General features: G+C 50.8%; 1 protein-coding gene across 2 annotated transcripts in view; it reads right to left on the reverse strand.

The window, feature by feature from the left end:
* Positions 1–25,397, reverse strand: part of LOC120061330 (fibulin-2-like) — a 68,847-nt gene that overhangs the window by 11,473 nt on the left and 31,977 nt on the right. Inside the window, exons 6-9 of one of the 2 annotated variants that reach the window (XM_039011076.1) lie at positions 13,027–13,251; positions 8,994–9,098; positions 8,111–8,212; positions 1,943–2,071 (exon numbers count right to left, since the gene is read on the reverse strand). In XM_039011076.1, the coding sequence (XP_038867004.1) occupies positions 1,943–2,071; positions 8,111–8,212; positions 8,994–9,098; positions 13,027–13,251 (561 nt within the window). The remainder of the gene's footprint in view (positions 1–1,942; positions 2,072–8,110; positions 8,213–8,993; positions 9,099–13,026; positions 13,252–25,397) is intronic. The other variant, XM_039011077.1, reaches the window with a different exon arrangement.

The raw sequence follows: 25,397 nt of genomic DNA on the forward strand, positions 1-25,397 counted from the left end.
ACACCCCCACCAGAGCAGCTGTAGTCCCTACTCTAACACCCCCACCAGAGCAGCTGTAGCCCCTACTCTAACACTCACCATCAGAGCAGCTGTAGTCCCTACTCTAACACCCCCACCAGAGCAGCTGTAGTCCCTACTGTAACACTCACCATCAGAGCAGCTGTAGTCCCTACTCTAACACCCCCACCAGAGCAGCTGTAGTCCCTACTCTAACACTCACCATCAGAGCAGCTGTAGTCCCTACTGTAACACCCCCACCAGAGCAGCTGTAGTCCCTACTCTAACACTCACCATCAGAGCAGCTGTAGTCCCTACTGTAACACCCCCATCAGAGCAGCTGTAGTCCCTACTCTAACACTCACCATCAGAGCAGCTGTAGTCCCTACTCTAACACCCCCACCAGAGCAGCTGTAGTCCCTACTCTAACACTCTCCACCAGAGAAGCGGTAGTCCCTACTCTAACACCCCCACCAGAGCAGCTGTAGTCCCTACTCTAACACTCTCCATCAGAGCAGCTGTAGTCCCTACTCTAACACTCACCATCAGAGCAGGTGTAGTCCCTACTCTAACACCCCCACCAGAGCAGCTGTAGTCCCTACTCTAACACTCTCCATCAGAGCAGCTGTAGTCCCTACTCTAACACTCACCATCAGAGCAGCCGTAGTCCCTACTCTAACACCCCCACCAGAGCAGCTGTAGTCCCTACTCTAACACTCACCATCAGAGCAGCTGTAGTCCCTACTCTAACACCCCCACCAGAGCAGCTGTAGTCCCTACTCTAACACCCCCATCAGAGCAGCTGTAGTCCCTACTCTAACACTCTCCATCAGAGCAGCTGTAGTCCCTACTCTAACACCCCCACCAGAGCAGCTGTAGTCCCTACTCTAACACCCCCACCAGAGCAGCTGTAGTCCCTACTCTAACACTCTCCATCAGAGCAGCTGTAGTCCCTACTCTAACACTCACCATCAGAGCAGCTGTAGTCCCTACTCTAACACTCACCATCAGAGCAGCTGTAGTCCCTACTCTAACACTCACCATCAGAGCAGCTGTAGTCCCTACTCTAACACTCTCCATCAGAGCAGCTGTAGTCCCTACTCTAACACCCCCACCAGAGCAGCTGTAGTCCCTACTCTAACACCCCCACCAGAGCAGCTGTAGTCCCTACTCTAACACCCCCACCAGAGCAGCTGTAGTCCCTACTCTAACACCCCCACCAGAGCAGCTGTAGTCCCTACTCTAACACTCTCCACCAGAGCAGCTGTAGTCCCTACTCTAACACCCCCACCAGAGCAGCTGTAGTCCCTACTCTAACACCCCCACCAGAGCAGCTGTAGTCCCTACTCTAACACTCTCCATCAGAGCAGCTGAGACCCATCTCTCTCTCCATTTCCTTCCAGTAGTCAACAACAGGACTTTAACAACTTGCTCATCTCATAGCTCTATCTCAGAGCACACTGGCTGTGGATAAGAGCCCAGAATTAGCATATCCTGCCAAGTGTGGGCAATGGTAATAATGATTAAGGCTGTGAGGTTTCTTTTTGTGTTGGAGCATTGTACATTCTCCACCAGTCAAGTGAGATTTTCGTATAGAGGGTATGCAGGCAAAACCTAATGCTAATATCTTGTTTGTAATCATATTCAGCATCAAATAGACTTGTTCGTGTGGTCAGTTTAAAAACTTGTGTAATTACTGTACCGTAGCTTACATGAAGCATGGTTCAAGATCTAATTGGCAACTCCCAATCTCTGACTCGTAGTCACTCCCATGGGTGGCAACTGTGATTGTTAAGTTTTACAATGTGCTTTCCTCACATTGTGAAAGGTCAAATTAATACACACCAGTTGTTGTGTTGCTACTAGTTACAACTATACATGGGTCTACTGGAGAGTGAATGATTTGGGTGTTATACAGTTTGCAGCTACTGTTCTGTCTCCATACCTTCACAGACGTCGTTGTTGATCTGGTAACCCAGAGAACAGGTGATCTGACACACAAAACTACCAGCCGTGTTCACACATCTCTCGTTCATCTGACAGGTACGAGTGGACATCAAACACTCATTGATATCTGTGTGAAAGGAGAGAGAGGTGGAGAGAAACCAAGAGAGAAACCAAGAGAGACACCAAGAGAGACACCGAGAGACACACCGAGAGAGACACCGAGAGAGACACCAAGAGTGAAACCAAGGGTGAAACCAAGAGAGACACAGAGAGAGACACCGAGAGAGAAACCAACAGAGACACCAAGGATGAAACCGAGGGTGAAACCGAGAGAGACACCGAGAGAGAAACCAAAACAGACACCGAGAGAGACACCAACAGAGACACCAAGGGTGAAACCGAGGGTGAAACCAAGAGAGACACCGAGAGAGACACCGAGAGAGACACCAAGGGTGAAACCGAGGGTGAAACCGAGAGAGACACCAACAGAGACACCAGGGGTGATACCGATGGTGAAACCGAGAGAGACACCAAGACAGAAACCAAGACAGACACCGAGAGAGACACCAACAGAGACACCAAGGGTGAAACCGAGGGTGAAACCGAGAGAGACACCAAGAGAGAAACCAAGACAGACACCGAGAGAGAAACCAACAGAGACACCAAGGGTGAAACCGAGAGAGGCACCGAGAGAGACACCAAGACAGACACCGAGAGAGAAACCAAGACAGACACAGAGAGAGACACCGAGATAGACACCAACAGAGACACCAAGGGTGAAACCGAGAGAGACACCGAGAGAGACACCAAGGGTGAAACCGAGGGTGAAACCGAGGGTGAAACCGAGAGAGACACCGAGAGAGACACCAACAGAGACACCAAGGGTGAAACCGAGGGTGAAACCGAGAGAGACACCGAGAGAGACACCGAGAGAGAAACCAAAACAGACACCGAGAGAGACACCAACAGAGACACCAAGGGTGAAACCGAGGGTGAAACCGAGAGAGACACCGAGAGAGAAACCAAGACAGACACCGAGAGAGACACCAACAGAGACACCAAGGGTGAAACCGAGGGTGAAACCGAGAGAGACACCGAGAGAGACACCGAGACAGACACCGAGAGAGAAACCAACAGAGACACCAAGGGTGAAACCGAGGGTGAAACCGAGAGAGACACCGAGAGAGACACCAATACAGACACCGAGAGAGACACCAACAGAGACACCGAGAGAGACACCGAGAGAGAAACCAACAGAGACACCAAGGGTGAAACCGAGGGTGAAACCAAGAGAGACACCGAGAGAGACACAGAGAGAGAAACCAAGACAGACACCGAGAGAGAAACCAACAGAGACACCAAGGGTGAAACCGAGGGTGAAACCGAGAGAGACACCGAGAAAGACACCGAGAGACACCAAGAGTGAAACCAAGAGTGAAACCAAGAGAGACACCAAGGGAGACACCAAGAGTGTAGGAGGGGAGATACAAAAGCAAAAAGAGAGAATGAAAGCATGAGACAAGATGGAGAGAGAGGGAAATGGGATGGAAAGGGTAAATCAGAGTAAGTGAGAGAAATAGAGAGGTAAAGTAAGCACATTGGAATACCCTAGTCGCTCCTAGTCCTTTTAAATTCTTAGTGTAACACAGGGGCAGTCCCAAATAGATTAAGCAGCCTGGCCTCCACAGAGAGAAGGGATTGGGGGCACAGCCACAGGGTGTAAGTCTCACACAATGAGAGATCTGTCAAAACACTGCACCACCATGTCACAACAGAACAATCCACTGCCACCAAGCAGGAAGTCTCAGTCTGCAAGAAGCGATGGCTTATCCCTTTAATATGGAATCCGAGCAATCTCTAACAAGGGTGGCGTGACATATGCTTTTCTACCAGATTACTTAGACAGATACAGTAGCTCACTAATCAGCTTCATCGTAACAACCATACAATCCCATATTGTCTCAACTAGTAGACGTGTGTGGCGTGTAGTACTGTAGGGACAGTGTGAGATCACAAAGAAAGAAACATATTTAATCACATAGTGGAACCTGCCTCCAAGTATAAGGCTCTGTTAGTCTGCAGCCTGGCGTCTTCGCCTCCAATGTCACTGTGAGAAAAGGGGATTAGTACTCTGGTTAGCAATGTGCATGCTCCGCCCACCTGAGAACCTTTCCATTTCCTGTGTTTGAGGAGTGCAAAATCCACTTGTCACTTAAATCTGGATTGATTGCTTTCATTTTACTCTGGTGACTCTTTCCAACTCTTGCTTGTGCCATTAGTGTGTTCCCGTTAATGTAATGACCGGGGAAACCTTTGTAATGACCTGCCAAACACGCTCCGGTAATGGCTGAAATGAGCTCAATGGAATACATCGGCATTCTGTTGCCTCTATAAAAACATGAACGTTTCGTCTGGGATTTAACGCATCGTCTCGGCAGTTACATCACAAGAAAGAGAAGAAAGATAACTTTATTTTTGTGGGTGTTGATGTTTGTGCATTTGAAAAAAGGTATGATTTAATAAAGGTTAATGTTTACAAATTAGATGCGCTGAAATAAAAGCATCTTTCCAAAAAGGAAAACTGGGATGATAGTGATATTATGTCTGATCTCACATCACAGTTTACTGGTCACACACATGATTAGCAGATGTTATTGGTCACATACACATTGTTAGCAGATGTTATTGGTCACATACACATTGTTAGCAGATGTTATTGGTCACATACACATGGTTAGCAGATGTTATTGGTCACATACACATGGTTAGCAGATGTTATTGGTCACATACACATGATTAGCAGATGTTATTGGTCACATACACACGGTTAGCAGATGTTATTGGTCACATACACATGGTTAGCAGATGTTATTGGTCACATACACATGGTTAGCAGATGTTATTGGTCACATACACATGATTAGCAGATGTTATTGGTCACATACACATGGTTAGCAGATGTTATTGATCACATACACACATGGTTAGCAGATGTTATTGGTCACATACACATTGTTAGCAGATGTTATTGGTCACATACACATGGTTAGCAGATGTTATTGGTCACATACACATGATTAGCAGATGTTATTGGTCACATACATATTGTTAGCAGATGTTACTGGTCACATACACATGATTAGCAGATGTTATTGGTCACATACACATGGTTAGCAGATGTTATTGGTCACATACACATGATTAGCAGATGTTATTGGTCACATACATATTGTTAGCAGATGTTATTGGTCACATACACATGGTTAGCAGATGTTATTGGTCACATACACATGGTTAGCAGATGTTATTGGTCACATACACATGATTAGCAGATGTTATTGGTCACATACACATGGTTAGCAGATGTTATTGATCACATACACACATGGTTAGCAGATGTTATTGGTCACATACACATGGTTAGCAGATGTTATTGGTCACATACACATGGTTAGCAGATGTTATTGGTCACATACACATGATTAGCAGATGTTATTGGTCACATACATATTGTTAGCAGATGTTATTGGTCACATACACATGGTTAACAGATGTTATTGGTCACATACACATGGTTAGCAGATGTTATTGGTCACATCCACACGGTTAGCAGATGTTATTGGTCACATACACATGGTTAGCAGATGTTATTGGTCACATACACATGGTTAGCAGATGTTATTGGTCACACACACATGGTTAGCAGATGTTATTGGTCACATACACATGGTTAGCAGATGTTATTGGTCACATACACATGGTTAGCAGATGTTATTGGTCACATACACATGGTTAGCAGATGTTATTGTGTGCGTTATGAAATGCTTGTGCTTTTAGTTCCGACAGTGCAGTAATATCTAACAAGTAATCTAACAATTCCACAAAAACAACCTAATATACACAAATCTAAGTAAAGGGATGAAATAAGAATATATACAAACAAATATATGGATGAGCAATGACCGAGCGACATAGGCAAGATGCAATAGATGGTATATATAAGATACAGTATATACATATGAGATGAGAAAGGCAATATATGTAAACATTATTAAAGTGACTAGTGATCCATTTATTAAAGTGGCCAATGATTTCAAGTCTGTATGTAGGCAGCAGCCTCTCTGTGTTAGTAATGGCTCTTTAGCAGTCTGATTGCCTTGAGATAGAAGCTGTTTTTCAGTCTCTCGGTCCCAGCTTTAATGCACCTTCTGGATGATAGTGGGGTGAACAGGCAGTGGCTCAGGTGGTTGTTTTCCTTGATGATCTTTTTGGCCTTCCTGAGACATCGGGTGCTGTAGGTGTCCTGGAGGGCAGGTAGTTTGCCCCCGGTGATGCGTTGTGCAGACCGCAACCCCCTCTGGAGAACCTTGCGGTTGTGGGCAGTGCTGTTGCCGTACCAGGCGGTGATACAGCCCAACAGGATGCTCTCGATTGTGCATCTGTAAAAGTTTGTGAGGTTTTAGGTGACAAACCAAATTTATTCAGCCTCCCGAGGTTGAAGAGGCGCTGGTTCGCCTTCTTCACCACGCTGTCTGTGTGGGTGGACCATTTCACTTTGTCAGTGATGTGTACGCTGAGGAACGTAGCAGGGTGCTCCCTCTGCCGTTTCCTGAAGTCCACGATCATCTCCTTTGTTTTGTTGACGTTGAGTGAGAGGTTGTTTTCCTGACACCACACTCCGAGGGCCCTCACCTCCTCCCTGTAGGCCGTCTCATCGTTGTTGGTAATCAAGCCCACTACTGTTGTTTCGTCTGCAAACTTGATGATTGAGTTGGAGGCGTGCATGGCCACGCAGTCATGGGTGAACAGGGAGTACAGGAGGGTGCTATGTACGCACCCTTGTGGGGCCCCAGTGTTGAGGATCAGCGAAGTGGAGATGTTGTTTCCTACCTTCATCACCTGGGGGCGGCCCGTCAGGAAGTCCAGGACCCAGTTATAAAGGGCGGGGTCGAGAACGCTGAGCTGTAGTCAATGAACAACATTCTTACATAGGTGTAATCTACAGCCAAGAGTTGTGATTTTAAATTGCATGGGTATCCTTCTCTTGACACACTTGTTGAGTCAAGCAAGAGAACATGATAACAATGGTAATTAATAATTAGCGAGGCAGTAGAGCGCAGGTAGGCCTAGAGACAAGTTTTTGGTGGTTGCAGCCCACTCCTTTATATTAATTTATTATTGTATGCAAATACACCCAGTGTATATGCAAATAAGGCACATTTCATTTTAAAGTCACATGAGGTTGGTGGCACCTAATTGGGGAGGATGGGCTTATGGTAATGGCTGGAGCAGGATGAGTGGAATGGTATCAAATACATCAAACACAAACATCATTTGTTTTCCAACAGGACAATGACCCAAAACACACCTCAAGGCTGTGTAAGGGCTATTTGACCAGGGAGAGTGATGGAGTGCTGCATCAGATGACCTGGACTCCACAATCACCCGACCTCAATCCAATTGAGATGGTTTGGGATGAGTTGGAACGCAGAGTGAAGGAAAAGCACCCAACAAGTGCTCAGCATATGTGAGAACTCCTTCAAGACTGTTGGAAAAGCATTCCTCATGAAGCTGGATGAGAGAATGCCAAGAGTGAGCAAAGCTGTCATCAAGGTAAAGGGTGGCTTATTTTAAGAATCTCAAATATGAAATATATTTTGATTTGTTTAACACTTTTTTGGTTACTACATGATTCCATATGTGTTATTTCATAGTTTTGATGTCTTCACTATTACTCTACAATGTAGAAAATAGTAAAAATAAATAAGAACCCTGGAATGAGTAGATGTGTCCAAACTTGTGACTGGTAAGGTATATATGTGTGCATTATAAGAAAAAAAGTGACATTTGACAATACATTTAATACCGGAATTCCATTCATTATGTCCGTGCCAGTTCAATGTTTTTTGAGCTATAATTCAGTCAATATCTTCATTCATTGTCCAACTGTTGCATTTATTAGAATAGCTTTAAACAATTACGATGACCGTTGCTAATCTGGTACACAGAGAGCAGCTCTACTCTGCTCCAGGGGCACTGGGGGGAGACTTGAGGAGAGACTGGAGTCAGTGACAGCCATTCAGAGACTCTGCACGACTGGAAGTGCTGAAATACTGAGCTGGTGTGCCCTCTGTGTAGGTGTGTGTGTGTGTGTCTTTTTTCTTACCTTCACATGATTGTCCGTCAGCCATCAGAGAGAATCCAGGGAAACAGGAGCAGCCAGGTCTATCAGCCACTGGGGAGCACTGTTGCATACAGATGCCATTTCCTGCTCAGAGGGTCACAACACAGCTCAACATCACACCAAAACACACCACAACACAACAGTAGTCAAGGTGACATACGTCACAGGGGGCCAGTCCCTGGCCCTGTGTGTGTGTTATATAACCTCTGTGTGATTTACTGTATCCCTGTGTACTCATTTCCTGTTTCCACTTTGACCCCTGACCTGTTCGGATTGTATTTCCTCCTGCGTCCCAATGGGACGGGATCCCCACCCTGGAATTATAGAGCCAAACACACACACCCTGAGGAGAACCCCACTACATACTATGCTGGACTACATGGGGATGGCTGGATACTTCGCAATACACACAGGAGCTTTGTGGCCTTTGATGCAATCTTAAAACTTGTATGTGACATTTAAAAGTACAATGGGTCAAACATAACTAAAATGGACAAAGGCGGTTAAAGTATTTAACTGAAGGAGGAGACATCTGTCATGTGAAAGAATGTGACATGAATTATATTAGAAGGGTGCATGACTGAAAACCTTCTAGGCTTTGTGCTCTCTTAGGGGACTAATGGGTGTCTTCATTTACCTTTCTATTCCGTACCAAATATGCTGTTCCACTATGGTTCCTCTAATGCTGGCACACCATCATAATGGGACTACTTCCACACTACTTCCACTGATTCCAGACATGCATTTCGGTTCTTCTATCAAGACTAATGACTTATTTTAAGGTATGAAACCACAGTGGACATTGTGGTCTGCCAGGTCTACAGTAGATATGCACCACTCTGGCCTACTGTCAGGTTCTACCCACCCTCACAGGGGTTAACAGAGGTTGGAGTGGTGGAGGGTGTGGTGGAGGTAGCCTCAACCTCTGGCCTGTCATCCTCTCTCAACTTGTTCTCTTCATCGACCGTCTCTGTGAAAACAGAAATAAACTCATCACGGAAAATACTAATTAAACAGTATAACCAACAAACCGCCCAGTCATCCTGTCTTGGTGGTTAAAGAGAGAGCTGTGAAATGTCTTCAATTCATCCACAGATATGAGGCTAGGCGGCAACAGGGCACAGATGAAAGTTCCCTTAGAGACAGAGATTTGATGCACGACAGGAAAAGGCATGGCCTGCAGACAAACCTGTGTTTTTATCAGCCTGCAGACTCACTGCACTTTTCTGTAAAGTAGGTATCACATTAGATTCCTGTTGAGACAGGCTTGTGCTGGTGAAAGCCCCATTCGATAAATGTATGGCACACTTACAGTAGCCTACAGTACAGTAGGTTGGAAATACCTGAACATACTGTCTTTACTAGTCTAAATGTATGAAGGCTACTGATAACTGTGATGAAAGGCTTTATCAAAACAGTTTGAGATCTGGGGGCCTCCTGGGTGGCGCAGCGGTCTATGGCACTGATCAGTGCTAGAGGTGTCACTACAGATCCGGGTTCGATCCCAGGCTGTGTGGCAGCCGGCCGCAACCGGGAGACATATGAGGCGGCGCACAATTGGCCCAGCGTCGTCCGGGTTAGGGAGGGTTTGGCCGGCTGGGATGTCCTTGTCCCATCGCGCTCTAGCGACTCCTTGTGGCGGCCGGGCGCATGCACGCTGGTCCCGGTCGCCAGCTGTACAGTGTTTCCTCTGACACATCGGTGCGGCTGGCCTTCCGTGTTAAGCGAGCAGTGTGTCAAGAAGCAGTGCAGCTTGGCGGGGTCGTGTTTCGGAGGACGCATGGCTCTCGACCTTCACTTCTCCTAAGTCCGCACGGGAGTTGCAGCGATGGGACAAGACTGTAACTACCAATCGGGGATAAAATGGGGTAAAAAGTACACAAAAAAATACAATAAAATATGTATAAATGAGATCTGAATAACAATTATCAGTCTGAATCAGAGACAGTAGGCAGGAAGCAACGTTCAGGCCAGAGCAGGAAAATCATATGCTGTCAAAAGTGTGGACAAATATGGACAGATAGAGTCTGGTAGAAGTCTGAAAACACAGAAGGCTGTTAATCATACTGTTGAGAGAGTGGCTGTGAAAAATGGTTTGGCACAGCAGGTACTACACTCTGGAATCAGTCATCCTTCACTGGTTTTATGTAATTAAACATAACTGTTCTATACTTTAGTGTCACGGCTGTTGAAGGAACTGGACCAAGGTGCAGCATGGTGAGCGTACATGTTCTTTATTTTTATCAAAATGACGCCGAACAAAACAATAAACACTACAAAAAACAAACCGTGAAGCTCAAAGGCTATGTGCGCTAAACAAAGTCAAACTTCCCACAAACACAGGTGGAAAAAAGAGCTACCTAAGTATGGTTCCCAATCAGAGACAACGATAGACAGCTGTCCCTGATTGAGAACCATACCCGTCCAAAACATAGAAATAGAAAATCATAGAAACACAAAACATAGAATGCCCACCCCAACTCATGCCCTGACCAAACCAAAATAGAGAAATAAAAAGGATCTCTAAGGTCAGGGCGCACCCCCCAAAGGTGCGGGACTCCGGCCGCAAAACCTAAACCTATAGGGAAGGGTCTGGGTGGGCATCTATCCGTGGCGGCGGCTCAGGTGCGGGACGCAGACCCCGCTCCACCGCAGGCTCACCCCACTTTGGGGACCCTCGCCGCCGACCCCGGACTGGGGACCCTCGTAGCGGGCCCCGGACTGAGCACCCTCGTTGCGGGCCCCGGACTGAGCACCCTCGTTGCTGGAGGCTCCGGACTGGACACCCTCGTTGCTGGAGGCTCCGGACTGGGCACCCTCGTTGCTGGAGGCTCCGGACTGGGCACCCTCGTTGCTGGAGGCTTTGGACTGGCCACTCTCGTTGCTGGAGGCTCCGGACTGGAGGACGTCGCTGGAGGCTCCGGACTGGAGGACGTCACTGGAGGCTCCGGACTGGAGACCCCCGTTGGAGGCTCCGGACTGGAGACCGTCGCTGGAGGCTCCAGACTGGAGGCCTTCGTTGGAGGCTTCGTGTCATGTCTCACAACTGGAGGCTTCTTGCCATGGATCATCACTGGAGGCTTCGTGCCATGGATCATCACTGGAGGCTTCGTGCCATGGATCATCACTGGAGGCTTCGTGCCATGGATCATCACTGGAGGCTTTGTGCCATGGATCATCACTGGAGGCTTCGTGCCATGGATCATCACTGGAGGCTTCTTGCCATGGATCATCACTGGAGGCTTTGTGCCATGGATCATCACTGGAGGCTTCGTGCCATGAATCATCACTGGAGGCTTCTTGCCCTGGATCATCACTGGAGGCTTCGTGCCATGGATCATCACTAGAGGATACTTGCCATGGATCATCACTGGAGGCTTCGTGCCATGGATCATCACTGGAGGCTTCGTGCCATGGATCATCACTGGAGGCTTCTTGCCATGGATCATCACTGGAGGCTTCTTGCCATGGATCATCACTGGAGGCTTCGTGCCATGGATCATCACTGGAGGCTTCTTGCCATGGATCATCACTGGAGGCTTCATGCCATGGATCATCACTGGAGGCTTCTTGCCATGGATCATCACTGGAGTGGAGAGACAGACAGGAGGCCTGGCTCTCGGAGCAGGCACAGGACTCATCAGGCTGGGGAGACATACAGAAGGATTAGTTATTGGCCGAGGCACCGGATACACTGGGCCGTGGAGGCGCACTGGAGGTCTCGAGCTAAGAGCCTGCACAACCCGTCTTGGCTGGATGGTGACTTTGGCCCGGCACGTGCGGGAGCAGGCACAGGACGCACTGGGCTGTGCAGACGCACTGGAGACACAGAGCCGGCGCAGGATATCCTGGCCTGAGGAGACGCACTGGAGGTCTGGAGAGCAGGGCTGGCACAATCCGTCCTGGCTGGATGCTCACCCTAGCCCGGCAGATGCGGGGAGCTGGGATGTAGCGCACCGGGCTAAGAACGCGTACTGGAGACACCGTGCGCTCCACTGCATAACACGGTGCCTGACCAGTACGACGCCCGCCACGGTAAGCCCGGGAGTTGGCTCAGGTCTCCAACCTGACTCTGCCACACTCCCCGTGTACCCCCCCAAACATTTTTGGGGCTGCCTCTCGGGCTTCCTTGCCAGCCGTGTTCGTCTCGCCGACTCCATCCTCCGGTATCCCTCTTCGCACTGCTCCATAGAATCCCAGGCGGGCTCTGGCACTCTCCCTGGGTCGACCGACCACCTCTCTACCTCCTCCCAGGTTGTCTCATACCCCTGGCCACGCTGCTCCTCCTTACCACGCTGCTTGGTCCTTTGGTGGTGGGAAGTTCTGTCACGGCTGTTGAAGGAACTGGACCAAGGTGCAGCATGGTGATCGTACATTTTCTTTATTTTTATCAAAATGACGCCGAACAAAACAATAAACACTACAAAAAACAAACCGTGAAGTTTAAAGGCTATGTGCCCTAAACAAAGTCAAACTTCCCACAAACACAGGTGGGAAAAGAGCTACCTAAGTATGGTTCCCAATCAGAGACAACAATAGACAGCTGTCCCTGATTGAGAACCACACCCGGCCAAAATATAGAAATAGAAAATCATAGAAACACAAAACATAGAATGCCCACCACAACTCATGCCCTGACCAAACCAAAATAGAGACATAAAAATAATCTCTAAGGTCAGGGCGTGACATTTAGTTATTAATCTGGGTGCCAATCTGTTTTTATCCAACTTGTCATCGTATTGCCAATTAAGGCTACTGTGTGGCGTTATTCAAGGCCCAAACAGACAGGCAACCAGGCTAATAGCTATGTGGTCTTGCACATACAGTATTGTGGAGTACTGTACAGTACAGTGCATGGTCTGACATACTCTAACAACCTAAGAGTAGTTTTCCTTTACCTGGCACACAGCTGACAGCGTCCTTCTGGAGTACATAGCCAGGGTAGCAGGCACACCTGAAGGAGCCTGGGGTGTTGATACACCTGTGGTGGCATAGTGTTCCCTGGTAAACCTGGCACTCATCTACATCCTCCATCTCAAGAGGGCCCTCCACCGTGTTCTCCCTCTCCTGCTCCTCCTCCTCCCCGATGGAGAAGGCCTCTTTAGGGAACGGACTGTCTGACACTACAGGGTAAGGAGAGAGGGCTGTCACTAATAGCCTAACCTTTATGCTGTACAGTAGAATAGAGTCAAGTAAAGCAGAAGTTAACCAAGGCAGTACAAGATAATACAGAACAGGAACTGTATCTTATTTCTTAAACTGCATTGTTGGTTAAGGGTTTGTAAGTAAGCTTTTCATTGCAAGGTCTACACCTGGTCTACACCGGCGCATGTGACAAATACAATTTGATTTGATTTGTATCTCTCATAGAGGGGTCTATAGTAGTTCCCATCCTCAATCTGGCAGAGCAGTGAGGTGCACAACGTGGGGAGATTCCACTACAAAGCCTCTCTTTGTAGTGGAAGGAGGGGTAGAGTAAAAAGGTTTTCTTTTGTTTAACTCTGTGCCTTTCTTTGACAGGACACTGGTGCGTGTTACACTACCCCTCTTAGACAGGACACTGGTGTGTGTTGGCAGGACAGTGGTGTGTGTAGTGTGTTGGCAGGACAGTGTAGTGTGTTGGCAGGACAGTGGTGTGTGTTGGCAGGACAGTGGTGTGTGTAGTGTGTTGGCAGGACAGTGGTGTGTGTTGGCAGGACAGTGGTGTGTGTAGTGTGTTGGCAGGGCAGTGGTGTGTGTAGTGTGTTGGCAGGACAGTGGTGTGTGTTGGCAGGGCAGTGGTGTGTGTTGTGTGTTGGCAGGACAGTGGTGTGTGTTGGCAGGACAGTGGTGTGTGTAGTGTGTTGGCAGGACAGTGGTGTGTGTAGTGTGTTGGCAGGGCAGTGGTGTGTGTTGGCAGGACAGTGGTGTGTGTAGTGTGTTGGCAGGACAGTGGTGTGTGTAGTGTGTTGGCAGGACAGTGGTGTGTGTTGGCAGGACAGTGGTGTGTGTAGTGTGTTGGCAGGGGAGTGGTGTGTGTTGGCAGGACAGTGGTGTGTGTTGGCAGGACAGTGGTGTTTGTTGGCAGGATAGTGTAGTGTGTTGGCAGGACAGTGGTGTGTGTTGGCAGGACAGTGGTGTGTGTTGGCAGGACAGTGGTGTGTGTTGGCAGGACAGTGGTGTGTGTTGGCAGGACAGTGGTGTTTGTTGGCAGGACAGTGTAGTGTGTTGGCAGGACAGTGGTGTGTGTTGGCAGGACAGTGGTGTGTGTAGTGTGTTGGCAGGACAGTGGTGTGTGTTGGCAGGACAGTGGTGTGTGTTGGCAGGACAGTGGTGTGTGTAGTGTGTTGGCAGGACAGTGGTGTGTGTAGCGTGTTGGCAGGACAGTGGTGTGTGTTGGCAAGACAGTGGTGTGTGTAGTGTGTTGGCAGGACAGTGGTGTGTGTTGGCAGGACAGTGTAGTGTGTTGGCAGGACAGTGGTGTGTGTAGCGTGTTGGCAGGACAGTGGTGTGTGTTGGCAGGACAGTGGTGTGTGTTGGCAGGACAGTGGTGTGTGTAGTGTGTTGGCAGGACAGTGGTGTGTGTAGTGTGTTGGCAGGACAGTGGTGTGTGTAGTGTGTTGGCAGGACAGTGGTGTGTGTAGTGTGTTGGCAGAACAGTGGTGTGTGTAGTGTGTTGGCAGGACAGTGGTGTGTGTAGTGTGTTGGCAGAACAGTGGTGTGTGTAGTGTGTTGGCAGGACAGTGGTGTGTGTAGTGTGTTGGCAGGACAGTGGTGTGTGTAGTGTGTTGGCAGGACAGTGGTGTGTGTAGTGTGTTGGCAGGACAGTGGTGTGTGTTGGTAGGACAGTGGTGTGTGTAGTGTGTTGGCAGGACAGTGGTGTGTGTAGTGTGTTGGCAGGACAGTGGTGTGTGTTGGCAGGACAGTGGTGTGTGTAGTGTGTTGGCAGGACAGTGGTGTGTGTTGGCAGGACAGTGGTGTGTGTAGTGTGTTGGCAGGACAGTGGTGTGTGTTGGCAGGACAGTGGTGTGTGTAGTGTGTTGGCAGGACAGTGGTGTGTGTTGGCAGGACAGTGGTGTGTGTTGGCAGGACAGTGGTGTGTGTAGTGTGTTGGCAGGACAGTGATGTGTGTTGGCAGGACAGTGGTGTGTGTAGTGTGTTGGCAGGACAGTGATGTGTGTTGGCAGGATAGTGTGTAGTGTGTTGGCAGGACAGTGGTGTGTGTTGGCAGGACAGTGGTGTGTGTTGGCAGGACAGTGGTGTGTGTAGTGTGTTGGCAGGACAGTGGTGTGTGTAGTGTCTTGGCAGGACAGTGGTGTGTGTTGGCAGGACAGTGGTGTGTGTAGTGTGTTGGCAGGACAGTGGTGTGTGTAGTGTGTTGGCAGGACAGTATAGTGTGTTGGCAGGACAGTGTAGTGTGTTGGCAGGACAGTGGTGTGTGTAGTGTGTTGGCAGGACAGTGGTGTGTGTTGGCAGGACAGTGGTGTGTGTAGTGTGTTGGCAGGACAGTGGTGTGTGTAGTGTGTTGGCAGGACAGTGGTGTGTGTTGGCAGGACAGTGGTGTGTGTAGTGTGTTGGCAGGACAGTGGTGTGTGTAGTGTGTTGGCAGGACAGTGGTGTGTGTTGGCAGGACAGTGGTGTGTGTAGTGTGTTGGCAGGACAGTGGTGTGTGTAGTGTGTTGGCAGGACAGTGGTGTGTGTTGGCAGGACAGTGGTGTGTGTTGGCAGGACAGTGGTGTGTGTAGTGTGTTGGCAGGACAGTGGTGTGTGTTGGCAGGACAGTGGTGTGTGTTGGCAGGGCAGTGGTGTGTGTTGTGTGTTGGCAGGACAGTGGTGTGTGTTGGCAGGACAGTGGTGTGTGTAGTGTGTTGGCAGGACAGTGGTGTGTGTAGTGTGTTGGCAGGGCAGTGGTGTGTGTTGGCAGGACAGTGGTGTGTGTAGTGTGTTGGCAGGACAGTGGTGTGTGTAGTGTGTTGGCAGGACAGTGGTGTGTGTTGGCAGGACAGTGGTGTGTGTAGTGTGTTGGCAGGGGAGTGGTGTGTGTTGGCAGGACAGTGGTGTGTGTTGGCAGGACAGTGGTGTGTGTTGGCAGGACAGTGGTGTTTGTTGGCAGGATAGTGTAGTGTATAGTGTGTTGGCAGGACAGTGGTGTGTGTTGGCAGGACAGTGGTGTGTGTAGTGTGTTGGCAGGACAGTGGTGTGTGTTGGCAGGACAGTGGTGTGTGTAGTGTGTTGGCAGGACAGTGGTTTGTGTAGCATGTTGGCAGGACAGTGGTGTGTGTTGGCAGGACAGTGGTGTGTGTAGTGTGTTGGCAGGACAGTGGTGTGTGTTGGCAGGACAGTGTAGTGTGTTGGCAGGACAGTGGTGTGTGTAGCGTGTTGGCAGGACAGTGGTTTGTGTAGCATGTTGGCAGGACAGTGGTGTGTGTTGGCAGGACAGTGGTGTGTGTTGGCAGGACAGTGGTGTGTGTAGTGTGTTGGCAGGACAGTGGTGTGTGTTGGCAGGACAGTGGTGTGTGTAGTGTGTTGGCAGGATAGTGTAGTGTGTTGGCAGGACAGTGGTGTGTGTAGTGTGTTGGCAGGACAGTGGTGTGTGTAGTGTGTTGGCAGGACAGTGGTGTGTGTAGTGTCTTGGCAGGACAGTGGTGTGTGTTGGCAGGACAGTGGTGTGTGTAGTGTGTTGGCAGGACAGTGGTGTGTGTAGTGTGTTGGCAGGACAGTATAGTGTGTTGGCAGGACAGTGTAGTGTGTTGGCAGGACAGTGGTGTGTGTAGTGTGTTGGCAGGACAGTGGTGTGTGTTGGCAGGACAGTGGTGTGTGTAGTGTGTTGGCAGGACAGTGGTGTGTGTAGTGTGTTGGCAGGACAGTGGTGTGTGTTGGCAGGACAGTGGTGTGTGTAGTGTGTTGGCAGGACAGTGGTGTGTGTAGTGTGTTGGCAGGACAGTGGTGTGTGTTGGCAGGACAGTGGTGTGTGTAGTGTGTTGGCAGGACAGTGGTGTGTGTAGTGTGTTGGCAGGACAGTGGTGTGTGTTGGCAGGACAGTGGTGTGTGTAGTGTGTTGGCAGGACAGTGGTGTGTGTTGGCAGGACAGTGGTGTGTGTTGGCAGGGCAGTGGTGTGTGTTGTGTGTTGGCAGGACAGTGGTGTGTGTTGGCAGGACAGTGGTGTGTGTAGTGTGTTGGCAGGACAGTGGTGTGTGTAGTGTGTTGGCAGGGCAGTGGTGTGTGTTGGCAGGACAGTGGTGTGTGTAGTGTGTTGGCAGGACAGTGGTGTGTGTAGTGTGTTGGCAGGACAGTGGTGTGTGTTGGCAGGACAGTGGTGTGTGTAGTGTGTTGGCAGGGGAGTGGTGTGTGTTGGCAGGACAGTGGTGTGTGTTGGCAGGACAGTGGTGTGTGTTGGCAGGACAGTGGTGTTTGTTGGCAGGATAGTGTAGTGTATAGTGTGTTGGCAGGACAGTGGTGTGTGTTGGCAGGACAGTGGTGTGTGTAGTGTGTTGGCAGGACAGTGGTGTGTGTTGGCAGGACAGTGGTGTGTGTAGTGTGTTGGCAGGACAGTGGTTTGTGTAGCATGTTGGCAGGACAGTGGTGTGTGTTGGCAGGACAGTGGTGTGTGTAGTGTGTTGGCAGGACAGTGGTGTGTGTTGGCAGGACAGTGTAGTGTGTTGGCAGGACAGTGGTGTGTGTAGCGTGTTGGCAGGACAGTGGTTTGTGTAGCATGTTGGCAGGACAGTGGTGTGTGTTGGCAGGACAGTGGTGTGTGTTGGCAGGACAGTGGTGTGTGTAGTGTGTTGGCAGGACAGTGGTGTGTGTTGGCAGGACAGTGGTGTGTGTAGTGTGTTGGCAGGATAGTGTAGTGTGTTGGCAGGACAGTGGTGTGTGTAGTGTGTTGGCAGGACAGTGGTGTGTGTAGTGTGTTGGCAGGACAGTGGTGTGTGTAGTGTCTTGGCAGGACAGTGGTGTGTGTTGGCAGGACAGTGGTGTGTGTAGTGTGTTGGCAGGACAGTGGTGTGTGTAGTGTGTTGGCAGGACAGTGTAGTGTGTTGGCAGGACAGTGGTGTGTGTAGTGTGTTGGCAGGACAGTGGTGTGTGTTGGCAGGACAGTGGTGTGTGTAGTGTGTTGGCAGGACAGTGGTGTGTGTTGGCAGGACAGTGTAGTGTGTTGGCAGGACAGTGGTGTGTGTAGCGTGTTGGCAGGACAGTGGTTTGTGTAGCATGTTGGCAGGACAGTGGTGTGTGTTGGCAGGACAGTGGTGTGTGTTGGCAGGACAGTGGTGTATGTAGTGTGTTGGCAGGACAGTGGTGTGTGTTGGCAGGACAGTGGTGTGTGTTGGCAGGACAGTGGTGTGTGTTGGCAGGACAGTGGTGTGTGTAGCGTGTTGGCAGGACAGTGGTGTGTGTTGGCAGGACAGTGGTGTGTGTTGGCAGGACAGTGGTGTGTGTAGTGTGTTGGCAGGACAGTGGTGTGTGTAGTGTGTTGGCAGGACAGTGGTGTGTTTAGTGTGTTGGCAGGACAGTGGTGTGTGTAGTGTGTTGGCAGGACAGTGGTTTGTGTAGCATGTTGGCAGGACAGTGGTGTGTGTTGGCAGGACAGTGGTGTGTGTAGTGTGTTGGCAGGACAGTGGTGTGTGTTGGCAGGACAGTGTAGTGTGTTGGCAGGACAGTGGTGTGTGTAGCGTGTTGGCAGGACAGTGGTTTGTGTAGCATGTTGGCAGGACAGTGGTGTGTGTTGGCAGGACAGTGGTGTGTGTTGGCAGGACAGTGGTGTATGTAGTGTGTTGGCAGGACAGTGGTGTGTGTTGGCAGGACAGTGGTGTGTGTTGGCAGGACAGTGGTGTGTGTTGGCAGGACAGTGGTGTGTGTAGCGTGTTGGCAGGACAGTGGTGTGTGTTGGTAGGACAGTGGTGTGTGTTGGCAGGACAGTGGTGTGTGTAGTGTGTTGGCAGGACAGTGGTGTGTGTAGTGTGTTGGCAGGACAGTGGTGTGTTTAGTGTGTTGGCAGGACAGTGGTGTGTGTAGTGTGTTGGCAGGACAGTGGTGTGTGTAGTGTGTTGGCAGGACAGTGGTGTGTGTTGGTAGGACAGTGATGTGTGTAGTGTGTTGGCAGGCCAGTGGTGTGTGTAGTGTGTTGGCAGGACAGTGGTGTGTGTTGGCAGGACAGTGATGTGTGTTGGCAGGACAGTGGTGTGTGTAGTGTGTTGGCAGGACAGTGGTGTGTGTTGGCAGGACAGTGTTGTGTGTAGTGTGTTGGCAGGACAGTGGTGTGTGTTGGCAGGACAGTGGTGTGTGTAGTGTGTTGGCAGGACAGTGGTGTGTGTTGGCAGGACAGTGGTGTGTGTAGTGTGTTGGCAGGACAGTGATGTGTGTTGGCAGGACAGTGATGTGTGTTGGCAGGACAGTGGTGTGTGTAGTGTGTTGGCAGGACAGTGATGTGTGTTGGCAGGATAGTGTGTAGTGTGTTGGCAGGACAGTGGTGTGTGTTGGCAGGACAGTGGTGTGTGTAGTGTGTTGGCAGGACAGTGGTGTGTGTAGTGTCTTGGCAGGACAGTGGTGTGTGTTTGGCAGGACAGTGGTGTGTGTAGTGTGTTGGCAGGACAGTGGAGTGTGTTGGCAGGACAGTGTAGTGTGTTGGCAGGACAGTGGTGTGTGTTGGCAGGACAGTGGTGTGTGCTGGCAGGACAGTGGTGTGTGTTGGCAGGACAGTGGTGTGTGTTGGCAGGACAGTGGTGTGTGTAGTGTGTTGGCAGGACAGTGGTGTGTGTTGGCAGGACAGTGGTGTGTGTAGTGTGTTGGCAGGACAGTATAGTGTGTTGGCAGGACAGTGTAGTGTGTTGGCAGGACAGTGGTGTGTGTTGGCAGGACAGTGGTGTGTGCTGGCAGGACAGTGGTGTGTGTTGGCAGGACAGTGGTGTGTGTAGTGTGTTGGCAGGACAGTGGTGTGTGTTGGCAGGACAGTGGTGTGTGTAGTGTGTTGGAAGGACAGTGGTGTGTGTTGGCAGGACAGTGGTGTGTGTTGGCAGGGCAGTGGTGTGTGTAGTGTGTTGGCAGGACAGTGGTGTGTGTTGGCAGGACAGTGGTGTGTGTAGTGTGTTGGCAGGACAGTGGTGTGTGTTGGCAGGACAGTGGTGTGTGTAGTGTGTTGGCAGGACAGTGGTGTGTGTAGTGTGTTGGCAGGACAGTGGTGTGTGTAGTGTGTTGGCAGGACAGTGGTGTGTGTTGGCAGGACAGTGGTGTGTGTAGTGTGTTGGCAGGACAGTGGTGTGTGTTGGCAGGAAAGTGGTGTGTGTAGTGTGTTGGCAGGACAGGGGTGTGTGTTGGCAGGACAGTGGTGTGTGTAGTGTGTTGCCAGGACAGTGGTGTGTGTTGGCAGGACAGTGGTGTGTGTAGTGTGTTGGCAGGACAGTGGTGTGTGTAGTGTGTTGGCAGGACAGTGGTGTGTGTTGGCAGGACAGTGGTGTGTGTAGTGTGTTGGCAGGACAGTGATGTGTGTTGGCAGGACAGAGGTGTGTGTAGTGTGTTGGCAGGACAGTGATGTGTGTTGGCAGGACAGTGGTGTGTGTAGTGTGTTGGCAGGACAGTGGTGTGTGTTGGCAGGACAGTGGTGTGTGTTGGCAGGACAGTGGTGTGTGTAGTGTGTTGGCAGGACAGTGATGTGTGTTGGCAGGACAGTGGTGTGTGTAGTGTGTTGGCAGGACAGTGATGTGTGTTGGCAGGATAGTGTGTAGTGTGTTGGCAGGACAGTGGTGTGTGTTGGCAGGACAGTGGTGTGTGTAGTGTGTTGGCAGGACAGTGGTGTGTGTAGTGTTTTGGCAGGACAGTGGTGTGTGTTGGCAGGACAGTGGTGTGTGTAGTGTGTTGGCAGGACAGTGGAGTGTGTTGGCAGGACAGTGTAGTGTGTTGGCAGGACAGTGGTGTGTGTTGGCAGGACAGTGGTGTGTGCTGGCAGGACAGTGGTGTGTGTTGGCAGGACAGTGGTGTGTGTAGTGTGTTGGCAGGACAGTGGTGTGTGTTGGCAGGACAGTGGTGTGTGTAGTGTGTTGGCAGGACAGTGGTGTGTGTTGGCAGGACAGTGGTGTGTGTAGTGTGTAGGCAGGACAGTGGTATGTGTAGTGTGTTGGCAGAACAGTGGTGTGTGTAGTGTGTTGGCAGGACAGTGGTGTGTGTAGTGTGTTGGCAGAACAGTGGTGTGTGTAGTGTGTTGGCAGGACAGTGGTGTGTGTAGTGTGTTGGCAGGACAGTGGTGTGTGTAGTGTGTTGGCAGGACAGTGGTGTGTGTAGTGTGTTGGCAGGACAGTGGTGTGTGTTGGTAGGACAGTGGTGTGTGTAGTGTGTTGGCAGGACAGTGGTGTGTGTAGTGTGTTGACAGGACAGTGGTGTGTGTTGGCAGGACAGTGGTGTGTGTAGTGTGTTGGCAGGACAGTGGTGTGTGTTGGCAGGACAGTGGTTTGTGTAGTGTGTTGGCAGGACAGTGGTGTGTGTTGGCAGGACAGTGGTGTGTGTAGTGTGTTGGCAGGACAGTGGTGTGTGTTGGCAGGACAGTGGTGTGTGTTGGCAGGACAGTGGTGTGTGTAGTGTGTTGGCAGGACAGTGATGTGTGTTGGCAGGACAGTGGTGTGTGTAGTGTGTTGGCAGGACAGTGATGTGTGTTGGCAGGATAGTGTGTAGTGTGTTGGCAGGACAGTGGTGTGTGTTGGCAGGACAGTGGTGTGTGTTGGCAGGACAGTGGTGTGTGTAGTGTGTTGGCAGGACAGTGGTGTGTGTAGTGTCTTGGCAGGACAGTGGTGTGTGTTGGCAGGACAGTGGTGTGTGTAGTGTGTTGGCAGGACAGTGGTGTGTGTAGTGTGTTGGCAGGACAGTATAGTGTGTTGGCAGGACAGTGTAGTGTGTTGGCAGGACAGTGGTGTGTGTAGTGTGTTGGCAGGACAGTGGTGTGTGTTGGCAGGACAGTGGTGTGTGTAGTGTGTTGGCAGGACAGTGGTGTGTGTAGTGTGTTGGCAGGACAGTGGTGTGTGTTGGCAGGACAGTGGTGTGTGTAGTGTGTTGGCAGGACAGTGGTGTGTGTAGTGTGTTGGCAGGACAGTTGTGTGTGTTGGCAGGACAGTGGTGTGTGTAGTGTGTTGGCAGGACAGTGGTGTGTGTAGTGTGTTGGCAGGACAGTGGTGTGTGTTGGCAGGACAGTGGTGTGTGTAGTGTGTTGGCAGGACAGTGGTGTGTGTTGGCAGGACAGTGGTGTGTGTTGGCAGGGCAGTGGTGTGTGTTGTGTGTTGGCAGGACAGTGGTGTGTGTTGGCAGGACAGTGGTGTGTGTAGTGTGTTGGCAGGACAGTGGTGTGTGTAGTGTGTTGGCAGGGCAGTGGTGTGTGTTGGCAGGACAGTGGTGTGTGTAGTGTGTTGGCAGGACAGTGGTATGTGTAGTGTGTTGGCAGGACAGTGGTGTGTGTTGGCAGGACAGTGGTGTGTGTAGTGTGTTGGCAGGGGAGTGGTGTGTGTTGGCAGGACAGTGGTGTGTGTTGGCAGGACAGTGGTGTGTGTTGGCAGGACAGTGGTGTTTGTTGGCAGGATAGTGTAGTGTATAGTGTGTTGGCAGGACAGTGGTGTGTATTGGCAGGACAGTGGTGTGTGTAGTGTGTTGGCAGGACAGTGGTGTGTGTTGGCAGGACAGTGGTGTGTGTAGTGTGTTGGCAGGACAGTGGTGTGTGTTGGCAGGACAGTGGTGTGTGTAGTGTGTAGGCAGGACAGTGGTATGTGTAGTGTGTTGGCAGAACAGTGGTGTGTGTAGTGTGTTGGCAGGACAGTGGTGTGTGTAGTGTGTTGGCAGAACAGTGGTGTGTGTAGTGTGTTGGCAGGACAGTGGTGTGTGTAGTGTGTTGGCAGGACAGTGGTGTGTGTAGTGTGTTGGCAGGACAGTGGTGTGTGTAGTGTGTTGGCAGGACAGTGGTGTGTGTTGGTAGGACAGTGGTGTGTGTAGTGTGTTGGCAGGACAGTGGTGTGTGTAGTGTGTTGACAGGACAGTGGTGTGTGTTGGCAGGACAGTGGTGTGTGTAGTGTGTTGGCAGGACAGTGGTGTGTGTTGGCAGGACAGTGGTTTGTGTAGTGTGTTGGCAGGACAGTGGTGTGTGTTGGCAGGACAGTGGTGTGTGTAGTGTGTTGGCAGGACAGTGGTGTGTGTTGGCAGGACAGTGGTGTGTGTTGGCAGGACAGTGGTGTGTGTAGTGTGTTGGCAGGACAGTGATGTGTGTTGGCAGGACAGTGGTGTGTGTAGTGTGTTGGCAGGACAGTGATGTGTGTTGGCAGGATAGTGTGTAGTGTGTTGGCAGGACAGTGGTGTGTGTTGGCAGGACAGTGGTGTGTGTTGGCAGGACAGTGGTGTGTGTAGTGTGTTGGCAGGACAGTGGTGTGTGTAGTGTCTTGGCAGGACAGTGGTGTGTGTTGGCAGGACAGTGGTGTGTGTAGTGTGTTGGCAGGACAGTGGTGTGTGTAGTGTGTTGGCAGGACAGTATAGTGTGTTGGCAGGACAGTGTAGTGTGTTGGCAGGACAGTGGTGTGTGTAGTGTGTTGGCAGGACAGTGGTGTGTGTTGGCAGGACAGTGGTGTGTGTAGTGTGTTGGCAGGACAGTGGTGTGTGTAGTGTGTTGGCAGGACAGTGGTGTGTGTTGTCAGGACAGTGGTGTGTGTAGTGTGTTGGCAGGACAGTGGTGTGTGTAGTGTGTTGGCAGGACAGTTGTGTGTGTTGGCAGGACAGTGGTGTGTGTAGTGTGTTGGCAGGACAGTGGTGTGTGTAGTGTGTTGGCAGGACAGTGGTGTGTGTTGGCAGGACAGTGGTGTGTGTAGTGTGTTGGCAGGACAGTGGTGTGTGTTGGCAGGACAGTGGTGTGTGTTGGCAGGGCAGTGGTGTGTGTTGTGTGTTGGCAGGACAGTGGTGTGTGTTGGCAGGACAGTGGTGTGTGTAGTGTGTTGGCAGGACAGTGGTGTGTGTAGTGTGTTGGCAGGGCAGTGGTGTGTGTTGGCAGGACAGTGGTGTGTGTAGTGTGTTGGCAGGACAGTGGTATGTGTAGTGTGTTGGCAGGACAGTGGTGTGTGTTGGCAGGACAGTGGTGTGTGTAGTGTGTTGGCAGGGGAGTGGTGTGTGTTGGCAGGACAGTGGTGTGTGTTGGCAGGACAGTGGTGTGTGTTGGCAGGACAGTGGTGTTTGTTGGCAGGATAGTGTAGTGTATAGTGTGTTGGCAGGACAGTGGTGTGTATTGGCAGGACAGTGGTGTGTGTAGTGTGTTGGCAGGACAGTGGTGTGTGTTGGCAGGACAGTGGTGTGTGTAGTGTGTTGGCAGGACAGTGGTTTGTGTAGCATGTTGGCAGGACAGTGGTGTGTGTAGTGTGTTGGCAGGACAGTGGTGTGTGTTGGCAGGACAGTGTAGTGTGTTGGCAGGACAGTGGTGTGTGTAGCGTGTTGGCAGGACAGTGGTTTGTGTAGCATGTTGGCAGGACAGTGGTGTGTGTTGGCAGGACAGTGGTGTGTGTTGGCAGGACAGTGGTGTGTGTAGTGTGTTGGCAGGACAGTGGTGTGTGTTGGCAGGACAGTGGTGTGTGTTGGCAGGACAGTGGTGTGTGTTGGCAGGACAGTGGTGTGTGTAGCGTGTTGGCAGGACAGTGGTGTGTGTTGGCAGGACAGTGGTGTGTGTTGGCAGGACAGTGGTGTGTGTAGTGTGTTGGCAGGACAGTGGTGTGTGTAGTGTGTTGGCAGGACAGTGGTGTGTGTAGTGTGTTGGCAGGACAGTGGTGTGTTTAGTGTGTTGGCAGGACAGTGGTGTGTGTAGTGTGTTGGCAGGACAGTGGTGTGTGTAGTGTGTTGGCAGGACAGTGGTGTGTGTTGGTAGGACAGTGGTGTGTGTAGTGTGTTGGCAGGACAGTGGTGTGTGTAGTGTGCTGGCAGGACAGTGGTGTGTGTTGGCAGGACAGTGATGTGTGTTGGCAGGACAGTGGTGTGTGTAGTGTGTTGGCAGGACAGTGGTGTGTGTTGGCAGGACAGTGTTGTGTGTAGTGTGTTGGCAGGACAGTGGTGTGTGTTGGCAGGACAGTGGTGTGTGTAGTGTGTTGGCAGGACAGTGGTGTGTGTTGGCAGGACAGTGGTGTGTGTTGGCAGGACAGTGGTGTGTGTAGTGTGTTGGCAGGACAGTGATGTGTGTTGGCAGGACAGTGGTGTGTGTAGTGTGTTGGCAGGACAGTGATGTGTGTTGGCAGGATAGTGTGTAGTGTGTTGGCAGGACAGTGGTGTGTGTTGGCAGGACAGTGGTGTGTGTAG

The sequence above is a fragment of the Salvelinus namaycush genome, chromosome 16 (assembly GCF_016432855.1).
Source record: "Salvelinus namaycush isolate Seneca chromosome 16, SaNama_1.0, whole genome shotgun sequence".
In the NCBI taxonomy this organism is placed as follows: domain Eukaryota; kingdom Metazoa; phylum Chordata; class Actinopteri; order Salmoniformes; family Salmonidae; genus Salvelinus; species Salvelinus namaycush.